Source organism: Fulmarus glacialis, unplaced genomic scaffold, assembly GCF_000690835.1.
Source record: "Fulmarus glacialis isolate BGI_N327 unplaced genomic scaffold, ASM69083v1 scaffold3904, whole genome shotgun sequence".
Taxonomy (NCBI): Eukaryota; Metazoa; Chordata; class Aves; order Procellariiformes; family Procellariidae; genus Fulmarus; species Fulmarus glacialis.
In genome coordinates, this window is record NW_009205949.1 from 21,143 (window position 1) to 31,097 (window position 9,955).

The window sequence follows — 9,955 nt, forward strand, 5'->3', positions numbered from 1 at the left end:
ACACTGGTATGTGTGCATGTTAAGCACACAAAACTGCGTGTGAAGTAAATGAGAGCTGTGTAGGGTGTAACAGGCACACAGGACCAGGTTTGAGTAGCAGGGTTGTAGTGGGATCAGGCCATGAACCACCTTGTGCTCCTCATGGATGGTTCCTGAGGGCTCTGGGACCAACATAAAGAGTGGTGGAGAAACCCACCTGCACCAAACCATCATCAAGCCAGAGGAACTCACGGCCCTGCTCACGCATATGTACAAGAGGCACTGGTAGCTGGTAAGTGTTGGAGACGTGCTGGGGGAGGCATGCCATGCCACAGGGATATGCACATCCTCAGAGACTGCGGCCATGGGCAACCCATACCAAGGCTGGGACATTAAGGAACTGAGCATCAGGAATCCATTAAGCACAGGGCAGCAGAAAAAATTGTTACATACAACACCCCAACCTCCTGCAACCACCCTGGAGGAATTGGGACAGACTCTGAACAGGTATTTGGGTGTGGAGGTAATAGGTATTTAGGCACATGTTTGTCTAATTGTTTGTGTGATTCTTTTTCTCAATATCAGAATCACTGAACAGAATTTTATGTTGACTGGTGTGCTGGTTTTGGCTGGGATAGAGTTAATTTCTTCACAGTAGCTTGTATGGGTCGATGTTTTGGATTTTTGCCCAAAACAGTGTTGATAATACAGAGATGTTTTCGTTACTGCTGAGCAGTGCTTACACAGAGTCAAGGCCTTTTCTGCTTCTCACACCGCTCCACCAGCAAGTAGGCTGGGGGTGCACAAGAAGTTGGGAGGGGACACAGCTGGGACTGCTGACCCCAACTGACCAAAGGGATATCCCATACCGTTTGACATCACGCTCAGCAATAAAAGGTGAGGGGAAGAAGAAGGAAGGGGGGGACGTTCAGAGTTACAGTATTTGTCTTCCCAAGTAACGGTTACACATGATGGAGCCCTGCTTTCTTGGAGATACCTGCTGATGGGAAGTAGTGAATAAATTCCTTATTTTCTTTTGCTTGCATGTGTGGCTTTTGCTTTACTTATTGAATTATTTTTATCTTGACCCATGAGTTTTCTCATTTTTACCCTTCCGATTCTCTCCTCCATCCCACTCTGGGGGAGTGAGCGAGCGGCTGTATGGGACTTAGTTGTTAGACAGGGTTAAAGCATGACAGCTAGCAATACATTAGAGTCAGGTAAAATTCCCTAACTCGATACTGTTATGCCTACAATGACATTGTATGGATTGGTGAGTAAAAGACTAGCCATCAGAAAGCCTTGATACCTTCAGTGCTGGGTGCATCACCACTCCTTCTGTCTATAGATACAATATAACTATAAGGTAGAAATAAGAATTCTGTATTTTGAAGTGCAGGTAAATTCACTGTCTAACATGTTCAATATTCTAGAAAATCGTATTAGCAAATTAATAATTCAGCAAACCCTGTATGTTTTGAATGGTGTATAGTAAATAAGGAAAGGATCATTTGCAAAGAATGAAGATTAGCATAAATAATGCATCATTTCCTAAGAATTATTAATTTTGTGATGAAAAATGTCAGGCTACAAAGGACAACTTGGTATGTCATCAAGACAATTAGTGCATATTGTAAAACACACAGATGATGGAAGTCAAATTGTGCAGAGACTATAATTTGTGGCATTTCCTATATTACATGTACATAAGTACTGCTTAAATTTGATGTTTTAAAATATGCATCAGAAATAAAATGAGCATGGTATCACATTGCCAGGGAGCAGCAAGCGTTGGGCTGTCTTGCAAGGGAAGGGTTTTGGGAGGGGGGAGTGACAGTGATCTCAGTGACAAGGGGTGCCATCCCACAGCACCCATGTGAAAAGCACAGAGCGAGTCTGAGGATGGCACTCTGAGCCAGCAAACAGTCCAGTGGTTCCCAGGCAGGTCCACAGTGAGGAGACAGGCCCTGACATCAAGCCAGCAAGTCAAATATTTGGGTCAGGATCAAGGCCCAGGTAAGGAAGGTATGAGGTCAGGTACCAGCCCACTTGCAGCATAGCCCAGGTGAGGACCAAGGGTGAGAGCCTGAGCTTAAATGCAGCTCCTGAGTGAGGTGGGGACCCCCAGCAAGCCTCCCCACAGTTCCCTCTCAGGTCTTTTCACAGCAGTTTGATACAAGGTCACAACCCCATCCTACCAGAGCTGACCTCAAGCACAGGAAGTCAGTTCACAAAGTGTGCATGTGATGTGTGGGGAGGTGGCAAGAGGAGGTTCATTCCTGGCCTCAACATGGTGACACAATGTTCCTAAACATTTTCTGGTTTATTCTCTTCTTTAATTTTTTTTTTTTTTTTTCCTGTGACGTTGTTGGAGTCAGATATCTTCTGTGGGTATTTCTCCAACCTCACTTAAAATGTACTTTATTTTTGCAATTAGTATTTAATAACTCTTATTAATAGAAAGAAAATGTAATCTTTAAGATACTGGACTAGAATGCAAATAACTTGGGATTTATTTTTTGCTTTTAAATTACTTCCCTGGGGTTCTGCATAAACCTTTCTGCTTTAGTTCTCCTTTAGTACAAAATAGCATTGTGCTGCTTTTCACCCAGCCTTATGTAACTTTAAGAGTTACACTATAAAATTTCTTTACTGAAAGTGTGGTCAGGCCTTGGAACAGGCTGCCCAGGGCAGTGGTTGAGTCACCACCCCTGGAAGTATTTAAAAGACGTGTAGATGAGGTGCTTAGGGACATGGTTTAGTGGGTATGGTAGTGTTGGGTTGACAGTTGGACTTGATGATCTTAGAGGTCTTTTCCAACCTTAATGATTCTATGATCCTATGATTCTATTTCTTTTCCATCTTCCCCTGTTTTTTTCCACTGCTTTTACCAGATGTACTTGTTTACGTAACATTATTAATCCTAGTACTTCCATAATAATCTTTCAGTTGCATGAAGACTAATAATGATTTTTGTGAAGACAGAGTATCAATAATCAAATAAGTTATAATACTACTGATTACTTATTTTAAAATAGTTCAGAAGTTTTATCCCATACAAATATTGTGAAAAAGCACATTTTCTTTACCAGTAAAAATGAAGCCTGTATATGATACCAGAACTATGCATAATTACATGAATGAAGGGCAAAATATATTATAAGTGGGCAAGAGTTCTTTTGCATTAGACATGCAATAGCTTTCTTTTTGAAGTATCTAAAAATAAAAATAACCTTTTATAAACATCTATTTTAGAATCCCCTGAGAAAATCTCATTATGAAAAAGGTAGGTAAAGATGGGTTGCTGAATATAAGATTTCTAAATCTACAGTAATATAGAGCATAGACTTGTACACCTGATAATAGTGACAGATGTAATAGCAGCTATAATGGATATAATAGTTCAACACTGCTACCTTAAAAGAAAAAATGCTAAGTGATCCAAACTACACATTTGATAGCATATTATCTAATGGTATCGTTGAACATCATGAGATTCTGAAGATAATGGAATGGTCTCAAAAGAGAAAGACTATGAGTATTCTGTAACAAGGCCAGCAGTTTTCTTGCAGATCCATGTACCTTCTTTTTTTCTATGTGGAATTAACTCCCAGGGGTGGAAATACAGAGACAGAGAGGAATTATAAATTAGCATACTTACCTGGCTGTGGAGCTAGGTCGTTAGAGTACTTCAACTGTTTAAAGGCAGAATTGAGATTCAGTAATTAAATTAAAACAAAAACTATCCTGGAAGGAGGATCAAAATCTAGTTTTGACCCGTTCTGATTTTAATATTCTAAGCCTCCAGTCTGCTATGATTACTATTAGTTAGTCATAGTCCACAGCTTTCTGGTATCTTCAAAGGCTTAAACAGTGCTGGTCACTCTGCTGCACAAAGGTCATTGGGACAGGTTCACATGCACAGCAATTTACTAATAGGACACAGCTAAATTTTAGATGTTTTCATCCCAATTTAGGTGACAATAGGAGAGACTGAATACCACCCTTTGATATTACCCTATAATTTTCAGTAGCTGAGTCATTTAATATTCTCCAGCTCAAGGTTTCCACAAACAATATATTTCCTGTCCCACTTTGATCCTTCAGCATAGTCCAAAGTATGCTCCAAAATATTTTTGAAGTACATGGGGAAGAGGAGGACATTTAATGAAATGATGTAATTAAAGCAGTATCATAATCCATGTGCACTTTAGAGATAGACCAAGTGTATGTAGGTGTAGAATAATGTTGTATATTTTCTATTTTTGTAATGAGGCTTTGATATTCAACTGTATTTGGTGTAAAAACAGAAATATTTTTCTCTGTTTGAATTCCTAGGCTGCCATGGAAAATACAGACGAACCTTAAAGAACAAGTGTTCTGAAGCTATTCTCAGTAATGAAGCAGGTGTGAAAGACAACTCCCATTTGCCAGGTGAAACAATGGCGATGAAATCAGCAGTTCACATGTTAGCGTGCTTTCTTCAACTATGCGTTGTAAATGGGCAGGTAATATGTGAGAGGCAATTGACTGCTGAATGGCGAGTGAAACCAAAACCTAGTGTAATAAAATGGACACCAAGGGAAAACGTCTGCTCAGACTTTTACACCGAATGCTGGAATATGAATAAAAGTATTACTGGGGAAATCTCAGAAGAACAAAATCTCAGTATCCCTCAGATATGCCCCTTACAGCTTCAATTAGGTGATAGTCTCTTCATCTCCTCTGAGCCATCCTTTCAGTCCTATGGAATGAATTTGGTAAATGTCTCCGAGGAAGAATTTATTAACTGCCCTAAAGCTGGTTTTCTTCAAAAGCAGTTGATTTTTGTTTGCCAGATAAGAGGACTGCACCAAGTTGATCCTAACTGGCTTGGTGTTGGAACCCATTACTTTGCAGAGCTTCATAAGAGAGGCCCACTGTTGTGCAACATGGGCCTTCGTCTGAACGTAACTGTGAAGCAGCAGTTTTGCCAACCGTCTCCAAATGCACCATTATGCTCTGGGCATGGAAAATGTCTAAGCCATGTGTGGGAAAAAGCATATAATTGCCACTGTTTCTCACAGTATTCTGGAAGATTCTGCCAGAAGTTTGATATGTGCTCCACTAAACCTTGCCACAACAATGCCTCCTGCACTGAGAAATCAGAACTTTCTGGAGATTCTTATGAATGCATGTGTCCTCCAAAATTTTCAGGTATTTATTTTCCCCTCTAGAAATAAATGTTACATAGATAATACATTTTCCTTAAGGGATGATAAAACAGTGAGAACATCATCAGCAAGGTTTGTGTATAATTTGATTGTCTGTTGTCACTATCACACCTGCACTGAGTCTCGTTTACATGTAGTCACTTATAGGAGACTGTGCAGTCATTTGAAGACAGTTTGTACTTGCCTACATTCATGTGTGCATTGTGGGGAAAAACAGACTAAGTTCTTATAATGCTTCTTTCCCATTTAAGCACAAGACATAGGTAAGTACTTGTGAATTTACAGAAGTAACTGATTGTTTTTTTTGTTTGTTCAGCAGTTCAAGCTATTTCTTACATCAGATAACATAAATCTTTTATAGTAAGCTCCCCCCAAAATAGTTAGTTAACCAAACTGCTGAAAAAGAGCAAACGGTTTTGTTGAAATGAACATTTTGTTCAATCTGCCACAAAACCAGTTTAAAGACCTTTTAAATTACATTAAAGAAATTTTCAAAATCAAAATTTGTTTTTTAATTGAAAAGTCAAACATTTAATTAGAAGAGTGAGCAAACCAAAATACTTACTCTTTTCTTTCAGATTGTTTTGTGCTGTAAAGTTCCTTTCAAAAGGAATTTGCTAAACATACTGTTATCACCAAATTAAATATTTCACAAATGAAAAAAATTCACTTAATTCTATCTAGGAAATATTGCAGTACTTACCTAAAACCCACTGGAGAAACTGAATCTGGGTTTGAGATTGGACTACCAGAGACTACAGCATGATTAGATACATTCTTACCTAACCAACATATCCATTTCAAAGAGGAAGAAAAGGGGATGAAGGAAATTACGGGCGTATTGTTCCTTCATTCAGACCAATAGAGTTCCTTTAGAAAGTACCAGAAATATTCGTTCACATCACAAAAAGGATTGTTGTAGCTCTTTCCGTACTTCTGGAGCAGAATTCTAGGAATGTTCCTTTGATGGACTGCACTTCTGTGCTCTCACAGTAGTGATGCTATGCTATGAAACACAGATGATGAGTCAGGAACAAGTGAGGTTCATAGAACACAGAAATGAAGGTTATGTTGCATAAAGTTTGCTGTAATTTATTTTTAATTGCTTTTCAAACTGCATAATAATTTGGTTACTAATGCATTTGCAATTAGAAGATTATGCAGGTATGAATAAGTCAATGTTATGAGAAAATTTTTTTTATAATTATTCAAAGTTTAGTAAAATAGTGGAAAACATTGATGGTATGCATTATGTTTTCTACTTCTTTTATGATTTCTGGGGGCTATGTAAAATGCTTTGAAAATAGTAATATCAAAAAGTGTCTCATACTACTTTAATTCAAATTAATGGAGAAATTCACAAGCAGGTCTGTTAAAAGCAATCATCATGCTTAATGTTATCAACAAGCAATGCTTAAAATATTCTGTTAGCCTATATGGGACAGTGTTGGCTAATGCCATAATTTTGTACTGGCAATAGTGGTCTAGTAAATAAGCTGTATGTAAACAAGAAGAACTAGGAGATTAAACCATCATATATTATGGACATGGCTACACAAGAGTAAGGGAGGAAAAAAGTGCCTCCCATAATATAAAGTCTATTAGAAATTTGAAAAGTTGTTGAAGTGTGAATAATGTCATAGCAACAATTCAAGTGGCAAGCATAATTATACAGTATTTAGACCCATATGCTGTAATAACGTAAACAACTTATAATTGGAATTGTAATTTCCAGAAAGCTGCATATTAAGAAAAATTCAGTCAAATTGGACTCCACATGAGAACATCTTTTGTTCGCAATGCTGGAAGAAACTGTGAACTAGATTCATGTCAAAAAGAAACAAATACTACAGTATTAATAGCATTTCTGCACTCTAAGCTACATGTGAATCTGTAACTATATGGCAGATGAGGTTGAGCACAGTAGCTCATATTTCAGCAGCTGAATATCTTTCTGCCTTGCTTTAGAACTTCAGTAATTCTGGTGCAAATTAGCAACAAACAACACAAATACCTACCTATCCATCCACCTATCTATTAAATATAACATTTTATTTGACATATAAATTTGACATTTCAGGAAAAAAAAAAACAAAAAACTGAAGTTCAATGTTCCTATTATGCCTTTTAAATAGGTAAAAATTGTACAGAAATAGTTGGACAGTGCCACCCACATACGTGTTTCAATGGTAACTGCAGCAATGTTACTCCAAACACTTTTCTTTGTGAATGTGACAAGGGCTTTACAGGTAAGAAACACCTTTGTTTTCTGTCTTATAATAATGGTTTCCTGTGTCATAATAATGGTGTGAACTTTTGCTTTATTATAACAGTTATTTTAGATTATTATTGCACAGTTTGCAATTTTCTCTGATTTTTTTAAAATAGGTTTTGTAAAATAAAGAAATCAGACTTCCATGTGACTATTCTAAAATACATATGTACTAAAACCATATGAATGATAGAGGCTTTTCATAATTGGATCCCATCCATAAGTACCTTTCTCCTATTGGCAGTATGACAAAGGAATACTCATAATCACTAACTCACTGGTTCTCAAATACAGGGTTTGCAAGAATAGGATCAGAAGCTCTTACTGGATTATTTAGAATGATCATGACACCTTGTATTCATAATTTCAGCATCCTCTTAATAGATGTACTAGAAAAATAAGATGGAAATAATTTAAAGAGTCAATAATCTCATGATTTAGTGTCGTGTCTTGGTTAAAAAAAAACAACTCTCAGAAACTAATTGGTTTACTTATGATACATTGGATAACTAAGATGCTTTCATGCAAAAAGCTTGAATCAGAAAATGTATCTAAAGCTATCCTATTGTAAACACTTTTTCTTTGGGGTCAGGATAACAGCCATACTTAAAACATTAATTCTTGTACTTCAGACAGAGATTTACTGTGTTGGTGTAAGAGAAATAGCAATACTCAGAAGCACATTCTTTAAGAATGACCTAAGTATAAAGCTAGCACTTGAATATCCAAGGACAGTAAAACTTTTTAAAATGTTTCTTTCTTGGAAGCGTCAGTTATCCCTGACAATCATAGAATTACATTGAGATGTAGAGTTAAAAAAAAAAAAAAAAAGCAAAAAAAAAACCCCAAAACCATAAGGGAGTTAGGGGGATCCAAGAGCCAATCTTTATTTTCATAGTGAAAGACTGAACGTTCTTATTGACATTTTAGTTAAGTCTGTGTGGAACTATATTTTTAAAAATGGGATAGTCATGCTTAATTCTAAATTCCTCGTAAATCTGTTTTATATTACTCTCTTTTTCCTCCCTTTTCTTCGCTGTAGAAGGCATCATGGTCAGCACCATTCTGAGAAAATTTTAAAAAAACCTTTTTTTTTTCAAAGGAGGAAAGCGCATTAGTAAAGTTTTCTAGAACTAACTTTTTCCCCACACATGGTCTATAACTTTTTAGAACACTTACTCTTATCCCTTTCACCCAAATTGTGTGGCCACATTGCTTTTGAAATAAAAAAACTTTTGTATTCTTGAAATTTTGACCTAATGAGGGAGAGGAGGGAAGGAAACAGGAGGAACACCCTTCCAGATACAGTAAACCCAAACCCATAATGACATGAAAACAGTTCTATACACTCAACTCTAGTGGATGGCAGCAATCATTGCAATTTACTCTCCAGGTAGCTGGTAAGGATTGCGAAAGAGAAAAGGAGACTATGAGTGTGAATTACTTCCCTTTTTATTCTCCAGTTAGCTAAAAGAAAATGGAGAATCCTTTCTTGTTTCTAAGCATAGTAAGTATCACGGGAGGAGACCTCTTTTTTCCTGCTCTGATATAAATTGCCTCAGGTCCTGCTGTTACAGGAAAGTATGTAGTACATCAGTATACCTTGCAACAGGACTGGTTGACTAACATACAGTACAATTTTGAAATTATTTTCTGACCAAATGTAGTTATTTTAAGTCTACATTTCTTCCTGTGATCCTGTCTAAAAGTGTTCGCTAGCACTAAGGCAATTTCAAGAATAGTTACCCAAACTATGTGAAAACAGATGTTTTTCTATGAAAACAGATGTTTTTCTATTGTTATTCTATCATGGCTGTGTTGTGTTCTCAGACAAGATGAGTTGTGTAAATATGAATCTCGTATCTTGAATGTTATTCTAAGTGTGCGAAGTTGGCAGCCAATTCAAAACATTCCTCTGTTTTAATATTGAACATGTGCACAGAAAACACAAGCGTAATACCAAGATTGTGCAAATGATGTTTAAGATTTTATAAACTTTGACATACTTTTTTCCAAAATGAGATAAGACACTGACAGTAGCCAGTTCACATGATCTGAATGAAAGTATGAAATATTCTTGTTACTGTAAATTGATTAGATGTAAATAAAATTATAATACAATTATTTTATATTTATAATTACAATTATTATTTACACGTAATTATTCAAAATAAGTAAAGGTTGCTTTGTCCAAGTTGTTGTGTTCACAATGATAGAATGGATCTATTGGACTAGCAATGTATATGTTCATGTCAGTTAAGTATTTTTATTTTTTAATTGTTTACTTCATTCACTGAGCTCTGAAAACTCTCTTTATTCTTTCCTGAAAGAACATTTTTAACAGAACTTAATTGCAAAATGCTAACATTAGGCATGCCATTATTCTTATGATTGAATACTCCAATTCATACCAGAATTTGCACCCTTAGACTTATTAAGGAATGTTCAGAGGAAGGGGATCTGGGCGAAACAAGGACGGGGTGGGTGTAGA

The 9,955-nt window shown here is 36.6% G+C and overlaps 1 protein-coding gene across 1 annotated transcript; it reads left to right on the plus strand.

Moving 5' to 3' along the window:
* Positions 1 to 343: 343 nt before the first annotated feature.
* Positions 344 to 7,441, plus strand: LOC104075151 (protein eyes shut homolog; the record flags this gene model as incomplete). Its single annotated transcript, XM_009575564.1, has 4 exons — positions 344 to 502; positions 3,235 to 3,265; positions 4,318 to 5,175; positions 7,328 to 7,441. Coding segments are annotated over exons 1-4 (1,162 nt in total), but the record flags the coding sequence as incomplete, so codon positions are not given.
* Positions 7,442 to 9,955: the final 2,514 nt, after the last annotated feature.